The 21,953-nt window shown below is 31.7% G+C and overlaps 1 protein-coding gene across 2 annotated transcripts in view; it reads right to left on the reverse strand.

Moving 5' to 3' along the window:
* LOC113395608 (rabphilin-3A) overlaps positions 1–21,953 on the reverse strand; it is a 55,256-nt gene that overhangs the window by 8,644 nt on the left and 24,659 nt on the right. For both annotated transcript variants that reach the window (XM_026633242.2, XM_026633241.2), the window contains exons 4-5: positions 21,110–21,278; positions 10,010–10,138 (exon numbers count right to left, since the gene is read on the reverse strand). In XM_026633242.2, the coding sequence (XP_026489027.1) occupies positions 10,010–10,138; positions 21,110–21,278 (298 nt within the window). The remainder of the gene's footprint in view (positions 1–10,009; positions 10,139–21,109; positions 21,279–21,953) is intronic.

The raw sequence follows: 21,953 nt of genomic DNA on the forward strand, positions 1-21,953 counted from the left end.
GAGCAGGATAAGTAACATACTTTGTTTAAGTTCGATAAGGATGCAACATACACGACAGCATGACATAAGTCGAACCGCTCAATGATGGGTCAATATCATTAATGTGTTCCGTTGTTGTTGTTTCGTAGTTTGATGTTTCTTCACAACTAAAAGCTATTAAACTAAGAGTTGGATCGAATTTATTTTTCTCTTTGACGAGTTTACTTTACTAGAAAACTTAGATTTATACATTTGATAGTGCAAAATTGACATAAAAACCCAATTCTGTCAACTCTGAAGCTATGGTCTTGTCAGTCGTACCCATAGTTTGTGTTACCCATAGAGTGTTATTAAGAAAGACTGGAAACTTCAGTAGGTATAAGGAAATAATCTTTGTTTTTGCCAATACCTCTAGAACAGAGCAACATCCTCGAGATGGGAATGGTACCGAAGAATAGGGGAAAACCAATCCTCGATCTAAATATTAAATGATTATTCTCGAAAAGAACAAAACGAACACATTATTTCTAAAGAAGACTTGCTTTCGCTAGATTTATTTTTAATTATTTCCTCTACTTTCAAATCTTCCCCTCTAACATCTGATCACTGAATAAAACAAAAACTCAAAACATGAACGAACAATCGAAAATTCGAGTTAATCTTTTAAAAATAATAGTATATTGGATTTATATCCATGTTGTTATAAGGTGTGAAACCAAAACACAACGCCTTACCACGTCATTGACGTCTGGCGTACTGTTAATTATATAGATAATAATATAATATTTATATTAATTATGTTAATTATATTACATATACATAAAAATAATCCCAAAGTGTAATTACTAGATTGATTGCAAAAAAACGGCTGAACATTGCTAGCATCGGGAAAATTACACATTTGAGTGGACGCCGTAACGTCCCTATTACTTCAATGGTGGATGTTATGCGCCGATCATGCGTTACGAGTCAGTCGCCAGCTTGAGAAAAAAGCAGTTAGCGTTTACCGAATATTACGAATCAAACCCTGGCAAGTTATCTCTGGAAACGTTCATGTGTTTAATATGACTTTATATTTTATCGTAATCTTCTTCTCAATAAAAGGAAATGTTAGTCCAGTAGTATTGATAGTAGTTTGTTATTTTACTTTTAAAGAATGTCTCGTAAGACCTCTTTACAAAGCGTGACGAATGGATAAATAATTTCAAAGCTTCAACGTCGAATAAACCTCAAGGTCGTTAGGTATTTTCTTAAGGTTGTCGCTTCTTCGCTAAAGATCCTTTGTGGGGGGTACAATTTCTTAAGGAGCATCTGATTTCAAAACTCTCGTTGCATTTCGTAACTATTCATATTTTATATGGTAACCATTAATGTACTTAAAATTTTGTATATAAAATCTATCTAATATATTTATATTATATTTTTACTGTTTTACTTTTATATATCCAATAAGACCGTATAATATACCCATGTATGGGAATAATAGGTAGATATTCTTAAATAATTTTGAAATGGTTTAAAATGTTTTAAGAGCAACATAAACTTAAAAAAAAGAAACGAATTTAAATTATATCGTATGGTATTCTTTTTAACTCTCGCCAAGAATTTATCTTTATTTGATTTAATTTAATTTATTTCTTTACATTAACTTAACAAATATCTATCTATATAAATAAAGAAATAGCAATTAATATAGTATTACATCGTAAGAAAAAAATAAATAAAAATAAAATAAAAATAAAAATAAAATAAGAGATTACGTTGACGGCTGTACCGGGGTTAACTGCGTCACAGTCGATTGCATCTTCCGCCTGGATTAATAAACGCAGAATTCACTATTTCAAGCACAATTTAGAGATAAATTATTATTGATATCACTTTATAGGAATAATAACAATAATAATAAATTATTACAGTACATTATTAAAAGTGTGAGTGTACAATGTACATACGTGTAATGTGTGGTCTGAATGTGTGAGTCGTTTGAAGTTTTTGAAGTTGAAGTTTTAATTATTTGAAACTTCCTTTGTTTCGGAATAATTAATGGTATACATAGATTTAATTATTAAATAAAAAAAAGTCGTTTCTCAAATGTTTTCCACAGACTACTAGTGCCTACAGACACAGTATTAAGTAGTCCATATTTTGTTATTCATTTAATCTGTTTGTTACATATAATGTTTAATTTATGTTATGTCAAAAGCTTTAAATTGTGTTTTTATTTGTTCTACACATTTAATAACGAATGAGTACGTATAAAATTTACAATATCAAAGTTAAACGAGTTTCATGACTGAAAGTTCACAAAAATTTTCACGTTTATTAAAATCGACGAACAGATTGTTCAAAGGCTTAGGTAATTTCCTATTTATAAATAAACCGGAGATTTTGGGACATCAACGCTTAGGACTATATATCGACATTTCTGTAAAGTACAGTTCCACTTCTCGAAGGTAGAGTACAGATTATATTGTTAATCTGTACATTTTCAACCTTCAAAAGGTGTAAGGAGTTTTTAATCGTGCCGTATATAATATACACTATATACGACCTATTTTACAACATATATACTTGTGTTTAAATTAGTAAAAGTACATATAGCTTATTTCAATGATAGAAGATATAATAATATGTAATTAAAAACTATAGATTTACGTATTCCATGAGATTTTCTCTGTTATATTATGCAGTTCCTGTTGATTAATATATATTTATTTATAATACAACACAATTCCACATGACTACCGATAAAAAGTTTATTTCGTTCCGAGACATTAATTTTTCACAAATCAACAATAAATACCTAATATTATTTTATATCTTGACACATGACGTCATATCAATTCAAGGCTAATTTTATTTTTTTTATTTATGGCATTGATAGCTGGACGTACTAATGGGCCTGAGGGTAAGTGTGATAACCACCCATAGACAATGACGCTGTAAGAAATATTAACCATTGCTTACATCGCCCATGCGGTACCATAAATATATTCTACTGGTAGTAGAATATATTTATGGTACCTACCCAGACGGTCTTGCCCAAAGCCCTACAACCAAGTAAAAATTGATCATATATCTTACTCATCCTACCATTAAAATTTATCAGATTATAACAGTTACTAATGTGGGAGTTATTATTAAACTCCTGTCCGCATTCATTATTATCGCTGGCAATCTAAATTTGAATTTTGATTTTTTTTTTAATTAATTTAATATTTAACAGACACCGTCCCTCGATTTTGTAACATAATATTTTATATTAAATGAATAAATACTATTTGTAATATTTGTATGTAATTATAATTTTTGCATATATAATTGATGAATAATTAAACAGGAACCTAATGCTCCATTGGACTGTCGTCATAATATATCGTACCGCCACACCGTAATAGATACCTGTACATGTACCTGTACCTGTACCTGTACCTGTACTATAGCTATATTCCGATTTGGATCGTATGTAAACCAGGAATTGCTTAACTAAATTTAAATAATGTTATTAATGTTATCAATTCTTATGTTCTTAATAAATACAATTTAAATATATATATATAATTTAAAATGGTTACTGTACGAATTTTGACCGCGGAATGGTGACACCAGTGCAGGTAGCATTTCTCTGTTAAATCGCAATTCTGATCCACAAATGAACCGGCTCACATATCACCAAATGGAGGCAATAAAAGTAGGAATAATTACATAATTCACAGTCGTTACACGATGACAAACTGTAAGTAACATTTTATTCAGCGATTCTTTAAGTGGCTTACATAATTTAGTAAGATTTTTTTTAATATGACAACATTATCAGTTGCTCTCAAATTAATAAATGAAACACGTATATTAACAAATTACTCGATCGTTAAATTTCAAAAGATTTTATGTCTCTATCGAAAGATTCAACCTTTACGACGTTTAATACGTAAATTATACCTAATGATTGTGTGGTCCGTGTCTATCTTCTATTCGCATTTTTACGAGAAATTCAATGACCTGAAAACAGCGGCTGTAAAAAGCTTCGATAGGATGATTATCTGTACTTTATCATCAGCGCTGATACATCACGGGTCAATAAAGTGGGATTTGCGAGGCAACAAAATTAATCATTGTCGATGTTTTTAGCGTGAGGTAAATTTAATTACCGTACTTAATATTCGTTGTCATACTGAATGAACGAATGAATGATTTATTGCTTTCGAAAAAATAACTATTGCGTAATAGTTAACTCGAATTTAAAATTCCACAACTATGAAGTTGCATGTCATTTAAAAATTTAAATAAATTTATTTATTTGTGATATTGTTGATAAAAATATATTATCCAATACATAATACAAATTAAAAATATATATATAAATATATTGTCTATAATATTATATATAAAACAGGATATATTTACGTTATCGACATACCGAGTATATTTTAATAATTTTAAATCCACCTATGAGGACATATTGTCAGATAGTATATATTTTTTAATTTATATTTTTCCTCTTTTAATCGAAGGAGTAAAGACACACAAACCTAAAAATACTATATTATGCACTACAAACAGTTTTTGATTGATCTTCACTTATTCCACTTAGCTACGATATCTACTTTATTTTTACTTCCAAAATTTCGATAACAATTGTATATACGTACTTAGCGTTTCAGAATACAACCCTCATTTTATCAGAAACATCTGACTAACATGAAACACATTTCTAACAACACGTCCGAATCTCCTCGTTTTTGGTGAATTTTGCTTTTCCTTTCGTTTTATCTCTTTTATGCATAAACACGTTTAATCCAATTACAAGCGTCAAACCGAAATAGTCACACAACTGGGCTAAAGCCTTTTTTTTCGGAGAAGTTTTAGAGTTTATTCCGCCAGTCCAATATTTTCCTTTAGCGTTGACCTCAAGATGAATTTTAAACGTGTATTAAGCACATAAACTGCTTATTTGGATTCGGACCAGTAATCTTCGGTTAAATTTAAAATGTTATTACTGGCCATGTATCTACGCTATTAAAGTATTATTAAAAATATATCAGTTTATATTTTCACCCTGTTTCCGATACAAGCAAGCTATTGCTCCAGACAAGGCCACTCACTTCCCACAATTCTACAATTCCGTCACTAATGCAACATGACGCACGTGTGACGTAGCGACGCGACGGAACTTGTATTATTATTATTATTATGTTATGTCCCGTGAGCAATTAGGTTTACAATTTCGTTCCAATCCTTCAGGCATTTTTTTTGTGTAATTTAATGCTGAAAGAATTTTGGTTGAGAGTTCTGACGAGTATTTAGTTTAAAGTATGTTTTCTGTTTTCAATATGAAAAAAATATTTTTTTAGGACAATGTTTGTTGTTATTCCATGTTTATGTATCTAAATTTTATTTTAAATTTGTATTAAGTAAGTAAGTTAAGTAAATAAGTAAGTCTTTTTACATTGGTTTTATTTTAAATCAATTTTGTGGGAATTTTAAACAGCGACATTTTTTAGTACGAATTCGGTCATGTTCGAATACGAATTTTTACCAGCGTTCTTTCTGATCATTTTATTTCGGTTGCTTTGAAATAAATTCCTAGTTTTTATACATTTTTGGAAAGCTAAGTAACCGATTATGTTTTAAAATAATCTGCAGAACAAGTATCATAATTATTTTTTTTGTTTTTCAGGCATATTTGAGAGAAAAAAATACTGAAAAAATATCGTTTTCCGTCTCATTTCATTTCATTTCATTCAATTTAATAGAACGGTTTTCTCGAAGTAAAACAGCAGCTGATTTAATAACGTGATTAATGATAAAGGTAAGTGTATTAAGCAATACACTAATGTTTCAGCGAACGTGTAAAGGGAATGAAATGGATTAGAGTTGAGCTCCAAGACATATCGATGTTTAATTGCATTTTCTTTTATTGCATTATACGCGATTTACGATTCGTTCGTATTTCGTTCGTATGCTAGTAAGATGACGTTTTTAATCTGTTTCATTATTTCGTATTAGATTGTGTATTGTTTATATTTCTTCTGCTGGCAACTTATGAAATACTTATGTCTAAATATTGCGTAGCAATTATTGTAAATGATAATGAAAACCGCATCAAAGCTCATGTTGGTAAACGAATTTAAACATGAATCAATTCTATCATTTACGTCCAGTACAGAAACAATTGCCAAAGTATAACACTTCAATGGTCAAGTCAAGAAGCTGTTCTTGACCGGTAATGCTCTGCCAACTATGCTTAGTATCTCAAAAGTTAAAACATTGGTTCATTCACCCACAAAATTGGAAGACAGTAATTTGATTTATTATTTATGAGTGTATTATATCTACGTAGATGGGCCAGAAATTGAGCTCTTTCAAAGATAAAATATATAACGTACTATCTATTACACGCAGCTTCGCTCGCGTTTTAGAGGTTGTTCGTCAGTTTTTAGGCATAAAAAAGTAGCCTATGTCCTTTCTTGGAATTCAAGTTTATTTCAAACTTTCATAAAAAAACACTGACAGAAAGACATGCAGACTTACTTTCGTATTTATAACATTACAATAGATAAAATAATAGTATTTTGAATCATCATGTTAAAGCGTTGAATTAAATGTAAAGCTATCACCGGTTCGGAAACTAGATTCTACCGAGAAGAACCGGCAAAAACTCAGTAGTTACTCTCTTCCACTATTTTAATTACAGTTTATGTCAGTAAAGAATAATTAAATTTTTATATAACGCTTTTTTATCTTTAATATGAACTTGTATTGAGTATTATGTCTTATGTATCAATGTTATTTTGACATGAGCTTTAAGTTTGTGAAAATCATATCTATTCATATATATCATGTCAGTAAATCAATTATATTTAATGCAGTAAAAAGCTGTAGTCGTGTATCAAGACGCATCAGTCCAAGTTTAAAAAAAAAAATGATTTTGTGTATACGTCGATGGTGTTTCAAATATAAATAAATATATTAGCATAAAAACTAAGAAGTATAATATATCAGAGATTACAGTGGAATTTCTTAATAAGTAGTTTATGATTTATTTAGATTTCCATTGAAAAATGTTAACAACTGAATAAAATCGATCAACGATTGAGACGTCAGCACAGAATCGTAAAAAGTCGTCAATCGTCGAAGGGAGAATGCTCCCTCACAACAATCCTACCATTTTATACAGCTTGACGGGGAATCGTTATTTGAATTGTAGGTCAGAATAGTTTAAGAAGTGCACAATTATGTACCCTTTCCCGAGATAATCGCGTTTCTTAAGTTGAGTTGTAATTACACAACCAAAACTACATAGCTGTGTGCTATTTCGGTTATTTAAAGTCTCTGAGAAGATTGAGCCAATTTACTGCATACCTATTGAACGTTCGACCATTTTCGTCTTATTCTAAAGGCTTCTTGTCATATTCAACTTCCAGTCTTAAGTAAGACATATCCGTTTCTGTTAGTTCCTCTTCTGTTATTAGTTTTCAAATTATAATAGGCATATGAGTGATTAGCAAATACTGTTTACAATATTGACTTTTAAAATTTTAGTAATTGTATTCAAAAAAGTTGCACCATAATTTGTCCATCTGATATTCATTTGAATATATTTTGAAAAAAATCAAAACTCATGCCATTTCCACGTAAAAAAATCTACGTCAACAAAATATATAACATTAATAATACTATTAAATCTTTGATGGAGGGTGCTACGTCCCACGCACGGTTATACAAATGAAACATATTTTGATCCATGAACTTTACAAACTTTTTTTATCAAGGATAACAAATTTTTTCGGAGAGCTTGATCAAAATGCTTGATAATTAGGTTTTTGTATTGCTTCTATAATTAATTGCAAAAATAAATAGCTAGATTATAGGGCTGCAAATTCTGAAATTCTGAACGGTACCAGGAAAATAAGTAATTGACTTTTTTTTGTCAACGATATTCAGTAGTAGTCCGAGGCATTAATTTATTTTTGAGAGCAAGAAAGCCTTTGGTCCATCTCCTGACCTTTCTTGTATCAGATTTCCGCCCCAACTAAAAATATATAGAGCTAATTGAGAGTGCACTTGAGTTTGTGAACATACTTGTGCTCTTCTGTGCAGAACTTTTGAGACGAAATTTTTATAATATAATCACTTAATTATTAAAAAAAATGAGGTTCAGCTCAAAATGAGTAAACAAAGTTAACTGTTTATTTTGTATTGTTGTCGTAATCAATTGAATGGAAGTAACGTTAGATTTTCGTTGAATATTTTTCTTTGTTTTTTGAATAAGTTGGAGCATCCGGCCTAGAGGCGAAATTAGTAAATTAATTTCAAAAGTTAATAAACTGTAACCTATAACGCAACAGTGTTTTGCACAAGTTAAACTGAATTTTAATTCCTTTATAGAACATGAGTAAATAAGATCTCAATGCTCATGGTCATATTAACTATGAAGTTTCTTTTTATTAATAATCTGGATTATTTAATATAACCTGTCTCTTAGATGTGTAACATATTTTCTCTCGCTTTTTGTACTCTTTGGGAATGATTTCGTGAAAAGGGTCGGAAGTGTGTATGTAACAGGAATTCGGAGAAGGGCGCGCTGATTGATTTGACCAATGAACCCTTATTATCAAGGTGACATATCAGATGTCATATATCATATGCGACTATACTATTAATCAAATCAAAATACTCTTTATTGTACACAAATAAAACAAATTTAGGCAAATATGCATATCTTACCAGACATATGAATTAGTTCAATGACCTTGTCATCCAACGGCGATATTTACATCTTTCATGATAATAAACGAATTTTATTACACATTCCAAAGGTAAGGTTCGTTTATTTTTTTTTTCAATTTTCTAATTTGCTTTAAACTTTTCAGTACAGTATTTTATCTTTGTTATGTCTTAGTAGCAATTTTTATATAATACAGTTACTTGTTAAAATTTGATTTTATATTATATGAATATATTTTGGAAATACATTTTTGAAGGTGAATTGTCAAATTGAATGTTATCTATATCAGTTGTTAATTTTAAGTGTTTAGTGATAAGTTGACGATGTAACTATATCAATACATAAATAAAATAAATAAACACATACATAACACATCACATTCACGAGAAATGCACAAGAGGAGGCCTTACCGCTAAAATAGCGATCTCTTCCAGGCAATCTTAAGGCAGAGGAAAGAAACTGAGGTAAAAAAAAAACACAGTTTATGAACACAACTACTACAACAAACATTATTACAACAGCTTATACATTTTTTTTAAAATAAAAACAAAAGAAATATGTAAAATATTAAAAAAAAAGGAAGAAAATACATTTCAAAGACATGATTCATTTAACGGAAATTCGGCACAAGTATAAAATACATGTGTTTGAGAATAGCAGTCTCTTTGATATTATAATTATATTACATCGGGACTGTATTGTTAGAAATGGAAAAGCGGAATTTGTTAGTCTGTACGTTAGGTCGTGAGTTTATTAGTTGGCTTAAGCGGAATTGCATTGTCAGAAAACGTAAGCTAGTTGAATAAATACCACTTACAGACGGTATCCTTAGCTTAAACGTGTCGTTTGTAACTAAAAGGAGCTCAAGGTAGAAACAGAAGATTTCTTAATGAACTGTATTTATATAAATACGAGTACAAAGTGCTTTTTCAACTCCTATTACAATTGTTAAGATATTAAAACCTAACAAACATTGTTAAAGATATTAAATGGACCAAAATGCGTGATAAAACTCTCTTGACAAAAAACAGACCCGTCGCCCGTCTAACTCTACCCTCTAGTAGATTGAGGATATATGATATTATTTCTATGAATGTATCCTTAACGACCATCATTTTTATTATTCCTTTGGTTTTATCTTTTTGACTAGTTTATAAATATAAAATAAAATTATAAAATATTTTGCTTGAACTTATATCACTCGAATAAGCGTATCTATGATAATTACTCGAATATTATTTATTTTGGTTCAGTTTTTATTTTAAACAATAATAAATAAAATAAATTAAAATTGAAACCAACCTGAGATAGACAAACAGATTTTCTGCTGTCCGTTTTGCTGGGCTGTCTTGAAAAACTTGGAGGATGAATGCTTAGAGGTGAACCGGGTTCAGAGTCAGTTTTTCCTTCGTTGCTGCTAGGTCCCGCTTCCTAGGTAAACAAAGAATTTATATTAGCTTTGGTTATTTATTATAAGAGCCGGGAGAATGCAGTAGCTAAAACACGTGCATCTTAGATAGAAGATAAGTTTCAAAAGCGGATACTAAGGCCGACAAAGGTCACATAAGTACCACTGTAACTTGATGAGCTCAATTAGTGTTTACAATTAATCCCGTGCACAGCTGTGAGGAAACTGGAAGTGTCGTATGAAAATCTTCCGCATGTGCCTCGAATAGAGAATAATAATAGGCGGCCTTAGCCCAGCAGTAGAACATTTACAGGTAACTTTACTACTTTTTAATTTAATGTATTATATAATTAGTTTATAGTAATTGTACCCATGCAATTTCCATAGATTCAATATTATTTAAGAAATATATAGTAGAAACAATTAAGAAACGGAATAAACCAAAAATAAAAAGTATTTGTCGTTGATGTTTTGTTTGTGCAGTTGATATTATAGGACAACAGTGAAGAACATTCTGTGTTACCTCATTCACATAAATAGGTATTGGTGCTTTCCGAGGCACATGACTATAACACAGCCAACTTAGTGATAGGGCTATGTGCAAGACCGTATGGTTACGTACCACCCAATGATCATATATTCTACTGATACGCAGCTATGTATTATTTAGTTCTGGTTTGAATCTCCTCAACCAATTCCCAAGGTTGGTGACGAATTGGCGATGTATGGATTGGTTAATTTTACGGCTCCAATTTCAGTCCGCTACTGAGTATTCCATTTCAGAAAAAAACAATAACCTTATTGATTCTAAATGGGATTTTAATCTTGCACTTTCTGGGTATCTATTTTCACATTTGCTCTTCATGCCGAGATGGCCCAGTGGTTAGAACGCGCGCATCTTAACCGATGATTTCGGGTTCAAACCCAGGCAGGCACCACTGAATTTTCATGTGCTTAATTTGAGTTTATAATTCATCTCGTGCTCGGCGGTGAAGGAAAACATCGTGAGGAAACCTGCATGTGTCTAATTTCAACGAAATTCTGCCACATGTGTATTCCGCCAACCCGCATTTGAGCAGCGTGGTGGAATATGCTCCAAACCTTCTCCTCAAAGGGAGAGGAGGCCTTTGGCCCAGCAGTGGGATATTTACAGGCTGCTAATGCTAATGCTTCATGTATATGTAGCCTTATGCTTTAATTTAATAATAACAATTAAATACTTTTATATAAATGTTTCTATAATATAGAAATAATTAAATTAAATGTAATGGAGCGTGGGTGTATATGCTCGCGAATACTGGAGCATATTAAAAAGCGAACTCAAAATATTACAAACGTGGTAGTCCAATTTAGAGAATAAATTAATATCAAATAATTTAAACATGAATATCTGACGTAATATTTCATTTCAATCCTTTGAAATGAATGTGTTACACGTGTTTTTGTTTTCAAACTCCATTAAGCCATTATTGATTTTATCTAAAAATATATCTACATGTATTTCGTCGAGATAGCAGCCGATTTTACGTAGAAACTAATGAAAATAGTTTATAACTTTTACAAAAGGAGTTGCTGCATTGCAGTCTTGACTTCAAGTAACGTTTTCAGGAATATCTTTCTCTATTTAGGGTTCCGTAAGAGATGATTCCATTTCAATTTGAAAATATGTTAATTTTTGGTTTTATTTAACGGTTTTCAAATGAATAATAATCGTGTGGGATTTTTTTTCATAGTTTTGATGCCATTTGAATTGCATATTTTTTCGAACTTGTAGAAAATAAATAATAATGAAATGATTTGATCTTCGATTGTAACATGTATTGTGTATTGAAAAAGTTTCAGGAATTAAATAAAAGCACGCTTTGCAATACCAGATTTATATATCAATATGATTTGACTGTCATAAATCCTTTATTATATGAAATTTTGATCATATACACACAAACATATATTCGTGTACACACATGTCTATAAAATATACTAAATATTAAAATTCCTTTACGTGTCGTGTTTATAATCAACATTTGCTTAGCAATAAGTTTTGTTATTCCAGTTGAATCTTAAAGGCACTTTTGTATTGTCATTTTATAAAACTAACATTTTAAACGAAGTTGTTCCGGAAAAAGCCGGTAAAAAATGTAAAAATATATATTATAACAATACATGTACATATTCTAAAGTGCTATTAATATGCCAGGAGGTACGTCACACCTTTACGTTCAAAATTTTTATTTAAGCGACTGTAAAAGTGCTGGAATTTATTGAATTTCACACTCCATGAGGGTTCAAAGCGATGAGTTAACTGAATTATTATTAGTTTTTTACTTCCTGCAGTATGTTACCGTCATATTTCAAATTTTGCTACTACTCATCGCATAATATAATATTTCACATTGAATTGCATTGTTACAGTTGGCAGGGCGACAGAATAAGGAACATAACATCTTAGTTTCGAAAGTGATTTATGGTTAATTTTTCTTACAACGCCAGTGTTTTCGGACGAGGGTGACTACTTACCATCAGGTTGTCAATTTTTCCGTCCTACCTGTTATTATATAACAATTAGCAGTAATTTATCTCAAATGCTTCTCCATACCAACACTTGTTCTTCGAATTTTTTTTATAATAAATTGATGGAATTTTTTTCTACTGCTCACATTGCTGGTTTTTTAGGTAGGGAGTGAATCCTTTTTTTAAAGGTATCAAAAACACATATGTTAGAAAGACCAATGGCTACAGCTGTTTCCAGTGTTATTTATAAAGAAAAAATGTACTTCTTAAACATATCTACATACAATTATACCAACATACCACACTATTATACAAATATTTGAGAACAAGCGCGGCGTTTATTTAGATGACGCTTCTAGTAATCCTCAAATTCTCAAAGAGCTTTAATTTTTTTAAAAAGAGATCGTTTATTGTTAATGAATTACAATACTATGCCTAAAGTTTTGAGTAGGAACCACAAAAGGCCAAAGGATCAGAATAAAACATGCGACTCTGAAATCACTTTGATTTATATATAGACTTAAATTGAAAATATTTTAATTTAATTAAAAATTACAAAATTTTATTTTAATTAAAAATTATAAGCCGGCTTTAAAAAACTCGTTGGCTCAGGGGGTTATGGTGGGTATGTCGTACATAAACGAATATGGTCAAGTTCTGATTTGATAATGAGATCCAAAAAACCGACCAAACCCTTAAATTTTTAAAATCATCGTCCAAGAGATTTGAACAATAACTTAACAACCTTATATAATTTCGAACACGATTTCTGTTTTGCAAAAGCGGATATTAATATATAAAGTCATAAAATCTTATCGCGGGATCCAAAGGGAATTTTACGTCTTTTTATCATAAATTTGTTATAATGAGTTAAAACTAGTAATTCGACCCAAACAATTATCCGTTCCCTAATCCCTGCCTTTATGGGTTTGTAGAAGTATCCTATATAATTCCCCTGGGTTCAACCGATATTCATTACGACTGCATTAGAACTCATTAAATGTCGGCTTTTAATGAACATTCGAAAATTTTCGGAAAAGTGATTTCTGAGTCGTTATAACAAATATAAAAACCTCCGCAAGCTTAACTATCACACCATCCTCCAGTTTCTGAATCGATGATCAAAGTGAAATTAATTGATTGGGCCTTAAGTGAATGGTCATTGGTCTGTAGTAGGCGATGACGTAATAAGCGAAACGTAACGTTAAATCTGACGATGTTGAAAATTTAACGGGTGTTACTCTCCTCCATGGTTAAGTAAATTTTAAGACAAATGCAAATCGAACAACAACATGTACAGCCTGTAAATTGCCACTGCTGGGCTAAGGCCTCCTCTCCCTTTGTGGAGAAGATTAGGAGCATATTCCACAACGCTGCTCCAATGCGGGTTGGAGGATTCACATGTGGCACAATTTCGTTGAAATTAGACACATGCATGTTTTCTCACGATGTTTTTCTTCACCACAAATAAGCACGTGAAAATTCAATGGGTTTGAATCCGCAATCATTGGTTAAGATGTACGTGTTCTAACCACTAGGCCATCTCTAATAAAATGAAGCTTGCTTCTAAATTTCTATATAATGGTGTTTTGTACTAGTGACAGCCATCATGTTTTTTTACGTTTTAGGGCTACCGAAAAAAAAACTTCGATAAGATAAAATGCTATATCAAGAATAACTAAATTTGAGTTTTAAATTTTGATCGTGTTCATTTAAAAACACAGATCTCTAAATAATTTTAAATTTCAACATTTCATATGATAATATAAATTCATATTCATATAAAGTATAATGATATGAATTCTGCGTAAACTTAAATACGTACCGGCTTTCCAGAATATATCGATTTGTTCCGCGTAAACATTCCTACATATGTATGTAGCATGTAATTTGTTTTATAATATGACTTTTACACGTATCAACAAAAATAAATATAACAACATATAGGTATATGTTATGAAATATTGTTAAATATTCATTTCGTAAGGTTTTTCAAATAAATAATTGTTAATTTATCTATTTCATTTCAAAACTTAAATGTTAGGTAAAACCCGATAAGTACCAACTTGTACCATGGAAAAAAAAATATTGAAAAAGACGCTCATGATTACATAAAGAAAAATAAACTAAAATTTTAAATAAAACCTGTATTGTATCTACTGGGTCATTATACAAATTCATAAACCAAATAAAAAAAAACATTTAAAACCGTTATCGGGCGCAGGTAGTTTGTTAACGTGTAGTAATACTATGGTTATAAAGGGAAAACATGGACGTATACAAAAAGATAATGGTTTTCTGTGGAAAATGAAACTGGTAATAGTAATAGCTAACTCGATTAAAAAAGTTCAAATATGTCGCAAATCGTTTAAAATTATTTAAAAACGTCATTAATCTTTATTCTAATTCTAATATATATATATATCACGAAATATCAGAAACTATAACACCAACAACCTTGAAATAGGATGTAGACATCCGCTAAGAACGGATTTTACGAAACTCCACCCCTGAGGGGGTAAAACGGGGCTTGGAAATTTGTATGAAAGTCGTACGTTTTGAAGTAAGAGACTTGTAATTTAAAATGATGGTGTTGAGGAGTACAAAAAATAATGCACAAGAATATTTGTTATTAACGAGACCTCCATACCTCGATCATATATTGTGAGATATTTTAAAGTAGTGCAAATAATAAGGAACTGTCCGTCCCGCTAACATATTCCTGTTAAATTAAATTTTCAATGCACGGTATAATTAAATATATATTACGTCCCAGTATTGCTATTCTGTGACTCATTTCGTATCCCACTAGTGAAATTTAACTTACAGTGATACGCGTTTCTAATGTGTGTATAATTTAATATTATCAACTACAAACTAGGTAATCGGCCATTGAGCTAAAATGGCCCGATGGTTAGAACACGTGGATCGTTAACATAATCAATCGAAGTTCTGAAGTTCAACGACGAGAATCACTGAATTTTCATATTTTGTTTTTACTTCTTGAGGAAATTGCATGAAATTGACTTAAGACTTGGGTAATTAATACAAATCCGTAGGTACAATATTTTTTCCTTTAAATAAAAATAAATAAATAAATATTTTTCCTTTAAAAATCTTTTCATTGCAAGGAAACGAGACCGAGCATTACATACCCAGGCGTTACTTTACTTTTTTACTTGGCAATTTTACATTACATTTTTTACATTAGCAGCCTGTAAATTTCCCACTGCTGGGCTAAGACCTCCTCTCCCTTTGAGGAGAAGGTTTGGAGCATATTCCACCAGGCTGCTCCAATGCGGGTTGGTGGAATACACATGTGGCAGAATTTCGTTGAAATTAGACACATGCAGGTTTCCTCACGATGTTTTCCTTCACCGCCGAGCACGATATGAATTATAAAAACAAATTAAGCACATGAAAATTCAGTGGTGCTTGCCTGGGTTTGAACCCGAAATCATCGGTTAAAATTGAAGGGGGGGGGGGGGGTTATGTGGGATTCGCCTGTACCGAGAACGCTTGGTGCGACTCAAGTCGCCGAAATTTTTGTAACGAAGTTGTTTGTCACGTAAGGAAAAAGCGTTCCTCCAGGCGACTCTTCCCTCTCTTTCTCGCAGTCTCTTTCTGTTGTATAAGGTTTAATATAATATTATTTAATTTTTTTGTTATTATTTTAATTTACATGGGCTTTTTACTAACTATTTTCTCATTGTCATTTAATGTTATTCTTAAGCGTTGTTAATCTATCTCATTTAAGTTTTTTTTTCTTTTTTTAATTTTCTAATTTGCTTTTATATTCCTCAGTACAGTATTTTATCTCTGTTGTCTAGATTGCAATTATTATTCAGTTATTAAAATTTGATTTTATATTTTATATGGCTTAGTTTGGTTCCAACAGGGAATACGACACAAGTATTTATTTATTCACTTAACGTCTTATTATACGTACTGGAAATAATAATAGAGACAGAGCTCGACAAAAGAGAACTTAATATAGAAGACTTCTCTTTGAAGTTATTTCCAGAATACCGAAGAAGAAAAAATATTAAAGATAGAATAAGTATTATAATCTTTTTTTCCATTTAAACAAAGTGGTACAATTAACCCTTTAGTCATTGTATAGAATATTAATTGACACAGAATATAAATTCATCTTTTAATAAGAGAATTATTTACTGAAGCAAAAATATATAATCATTATTTGAACGAAAACAAATCTTCGTTCCAAACACAATTTCCTCGAGGCAAGTACTTACAAGAGCCTTTGAATCGTCATTTTACTAGATTAAATTAAATATAATGCTACTACTGGTTTGGAATGAAGATTCCATCGAGAACAATCGGCACCGAACTCAGTCGTTATGTTTTTTTTGCAATTTTTTTTTAAATAAATCTTGGGCATCGGTAGATACAAATATGTAACTTAAATTGTAAATAGTAGGGGATTTTGGGATCAACTTGAGTACTGCAAATTAATATAATGGCGATTACCCCATCATCCTTTAGGGTACCTCATGATGGTCTTATATATAAGACTTTTACTTTCTAGAACAGTCCATCAGAATAGTAAATACAAACGCGTTTACTTGATGGTAAAGGGCAAGCCCGTCTGGGTAGGTACCACCCACTCATCAGATATTCTACCGCCAAATAACAGTACTCTGTATTGTTGTGTTCCGGTTAGAAGGGTGAGTGAGCCAGTGTAATCACAGGCACAATGGACATAACATCTTAGTTCCCAAGGTTGGTGGCGCATAGGTGATGTAAGGAATGGTTAATACTTCTTACAGCGCCTTTGTCTATGGGCGGTGGTGACCACTTACCATCAGGTGGCCCATATGCTCGTCCGCCAACCAATGCCATAAAAAAAGAAAAAAAAAGATTAAGGTAAGGGTTAATTTGTAGTTGAACAGTGTACGTTTCAATAATCTGACGGTTTTATCGTTTCATAAGGACAAACTTCTAAAATAAACGTCTACTTGACATTCTCGTATAAAAATATAACGCTAGTATAGTGAAATTTTGTGAAAAAAAATTCATGACAATTTAACAAAAGAAAAAATATTTTTCCTAATCGTCATAAAAAATATTCATAAATAATTTATTTTCAGATTTTTGGTTAGCACGACTGGAACGAACTGAACCGACTGTATAATAATCTGTCAGGTAGTACTTTAATTCAATACGGCGACTATTTTGGCTTTTTCAAAAATTTCACCACCAAATTGCCTAAATTCCGAGTCGTCAGTCTTTTGAATGGGAGCATTTTTGGGATTCGCTTTACATGAATCTGAATTTCGTGCCCGATTTTTCATTTTCTAACTTTCCGTATGGTCCCCACAATGCAAGCTGCCCGATTATCTTAATTTTGTTATCAGATGCTCGTTGGAGCATCTAAACTATCAATATCTGACACGCTCGAGTATATGTAATTTTCTTATTTTAAACCTGAGACGCCTCCCCAAAAAAGGAAAAAGTATATAATCTTTTATTTTTAACTAATTTAATTAAGTTTTATTCTATTTTTTATGGTCCAATAGGTCCCCACGACGTAAGACGAGTAAAACCCCATTGAGCATAATATAATACAATATTGCTGTTAAGTTTTTTAATCGCTGATCTCTGGAAATTACAGGCCAAATTGAAAAATTTCATTTTGCACCTAGAAGCCAAATTTTTGTCATCATTCAACTTCACGTCCAGTGGTGTAGCAATGGCAACGCAACCTGTAGTGACAGGAGCTACAAACGATTCATTTATTTCTAACCTTTTTTTCGAGAAGGGCTCTCATAGAAGTTGTAATTTTTTTGCAAAAATGAATATCCTGCCGCACAACTGTTTCAATTATATTATTTTTCAGGAGAACAAAAAGGAATGTGGTCGTATCTTTGATCTAGCAGGCAAAGTCACTTCCATTTTTTTTGCATGGCGACCCGAAAAGACTTTTTGCGCCATTGATCACGTTAACGCTCACGGCAGTAAAGGAACTACGAACAGCTAGTTAAATTGTTTACTTTGTAAATATATAAATATTACTATTTGCTATACTTTAGGAAAAATTAAAAAACTGGCAAACTGACTAGATTTATTCGTATTTGAATACAGAATATTTTTCAAACAAAAATGTTATTGTAATTGCAACATACCTAGATATTTTATCCGTACATAACTAATACAGAATTATTCGACCATTCTCTGTCCAAATATTTATTTATATGTTTGCACGAATTATGCCAAAGCAAACATAATTCCGAAAGGCATTTCACTACTTGCCTAAATTAAAGAGATAACATACGATGCAAATATTCCACAACAAGAACAGATGAAATAAACATAACAATAAAATGAGCTGATACACAAACAATAAACAAGGTTATATATAATTATATCAAAAGTGAACACACATGTTTGTTATAAAAAGAAAAATATGAACAAAGCGGATGGACCCAACTCAATGGGGAAACTAAATCAAGGGGGAAATTATGCGAGAGATTATTGTTTAGTTTGGTAGTGGTAACGAGACGGTGAGATCAGTTAAGTTTGGTCGTATTTTCGGAGAACAAAGCGGAATACGAGTGGCAAAAAGTTTATCCAAGTCATTCAGAAAGAGTTTGTTTAGTTCAGAGTTGCGAACGTTAGCTAATCAATCAGAGAACCAAATAGTGGTTGATACTAAAGGAATAATGAGTTAATCAGTAGGAAATTTTCTATTGGATTGTCTTTCATTTCACTACACATTCTTGCAAGAAATCCAAGAGAGGTATCGTTGAGTAGCCCAAAATATATTGGCTTCGTGCAACCCCGCTTATGTAGGTAGGTAACAACCACTCATCGATTTGCTACCGCCGAACAGCAATACTTAGTATAATTTTTTCCCGGTTTGAACTGTAAGTGAGCCAGTGTAACTACAAGAACAATGGACATAACATTTTAGTTCCCAAGGTTAGTAAGGCATTGGTGATGTGTATAAGAAATAATAAACATTCCTTATATCACACCAAGGCTAAAGATATTCCAATCGAAGAAGCAGTAAAGATAAGCAATCCTTAACTTTACTTATTACATGCGATTTGCTAATACGTCTGCTTTAATATAATACAAACAGTTCTTGATTAATATATCTTTAATATATATCTGTAAATTTTGGGTTAATTCAATATCAAAGTTGTTTAGTCTTTACATTTTTGCGGACGAGCATATGGGCCACCTGACCATAGACAAGGGCGCTGTAAGAAATATTAACCATTCCTTACATAGCCTATGCGCCACCAACTTTGGGAACTAAGATGTTATGACCCTTGTGCCTGTAGTTACACTGGCTCACTCGCCCTACAAACCGGAACACAACAATACTGAGTAATGTTGTTTAGCGGTAGAATATCTGATGAGTGGGTGGTACCTACCCAGACGTGCTTGCACAAAGCCCCTACCACCAAGTAAACTTATCTTGTGGTTGAAATAGGCTTTATATACTGACCTAAAATATATGAGTAAGCTATTGGCACGTCGAATTTAATTGAATGTCATTCAATGCTGTCAACGCGAGGGGCGTAAACACAACAGAGATTTTAGATAATTGCAACTTTTCGAAATTGTAATTCCATCACAGCAATTATCCGTCGTATACTATAATATTAGTATAGACTATTTAAGCATATAAATACCTAAATAATCTATACTAATATTATAAATGCGAAATTAACTCTGCCTATCTGTCTATCTGCCTGTCACTTAGGACCGGACTTAGGACTCGAGGACTGGGGCAACAGAGAACTGGGGGCCCCTAGTTATTTTTTATAAATTAATTTTAAAAATTTAGTTTCTGTCAATAAGGTTTATTTATAATTTATTTACTATTCTTATCGGTAACTTTTAAACAGCAATACTATAATATTACTATTACTATAATTTGACTATATCTAGATTACTAAACTCGTCGGAACCTCTATTATGAAGGTCCCAAGGCAATTGTCCCGGTTGCCCCCCCCTAAATCCGGCCCTGCTGTGACTCTGTGACGGCCAAACGGTTATTTAACCTACATCTAATTAGTACGATTTCAATATCTTATAGAACATAATTTCCTAGAGCAGTGTTTATGATTTTATTTTGTAGAAGATCAGGATGTTGCAAAACACTCGCATTAAGATGAAAATTTAGAAGAGTTTTTGTACATTTTTCAAATTATAAGGATATTTTGTTTGGCTGAAGTCTATAATTCTTGGACTAATATTTGCAACACAATTGTGAACATTCCCCTCCTCTTATATCATCATCAGCATCACGTTTTGTGCTACATTAATTGATTTAGTACGAAAATTATATGAATATTTATATTTACGATGAAACTAGGTCAGAATCTGAACACGTGCTTATGAAAGTGGAGTCAACTTGTACAAGCGTCGTTACATCTTAGTATTTTAATTTCTTCTCGTAACATCGATAAAAATAACACTGAAATCGACAAAAACTTATAACACCCTACCTGCAATGTTTTCGCCAGTTCGGTATCATTGTATCGTCCTGTTATTTTCTTATCAGGCATTATGTACTTGGGCAGCGATTTAAAGAACCAAGCGCCGGATTTCTTCCACATTTCACGTGTTTCAGCGCATAGGATGCACGTGTATTGTTCTCTTGAATATATAGACGATCTGTTTTGAAAAAAAAAATCGAGATTATATATAAATATACTTCAAACTTATATGCGCTAAATATAATGAATATAGTTTGATGCACAACACATGAGTACATAAGAGAAAACAAAATTTTTTTGACAAATGGTGCGCAAAGTTGGTCTTATCGCTTATAGCGATCTCTCACAGGCAACCTTTGGTGATAGAAGCTTAGAACGAATACAGGTAGGTAAGTGCAGATATAGGTAGAGAGAGGAGATAATAACTATAATATAAGAATATAATAATAAACTAGACATAACTACATCCCAATAATACACACGTAATCATATAATATATAAGTATTATATAATTAAAGACTATCAAAATATAGAAATGAATGAGTGCCGAGATAGCCCAATGGCTAGAACGCTTGTATCTTATTATTCATCTCGTGCTCAGGGTGAAGGAAAATATCGTGAGGAAACCTGCATGGACAATCGCACCACATTAATACAAAAGCATTGTAGGAGCGTGCTAGAGTAGGCTACAAGTTCTTTTCAAAAAGTGAGGAGACCTTAGCTCATTTACAGACTGTTACTGTAATAAAATATCGAAAACATAAGTCACGTTATGTTATATTGACATATTTTATGGCTTTATTTTCGGTGAATCCATCACATAAATGGTTAAGTAACAGTGGCGTATTTACAA

This window comes from Vanessa tameamea, chromosome 21 (genome assembly GCF_037043105.1).
Source record: "Vanessa tameamea isolate UH-Manoa-2023 chromosome 21, ilVanTame1 primary haplotype, whole genome shotgun sequence".
Taxonomy (NCBI): Eukaryota; Metazoa; Arthropoda; class Insecta; order Lepidoptera; family Nymphalidae; genus Vanessa; species Vanessa tameamea.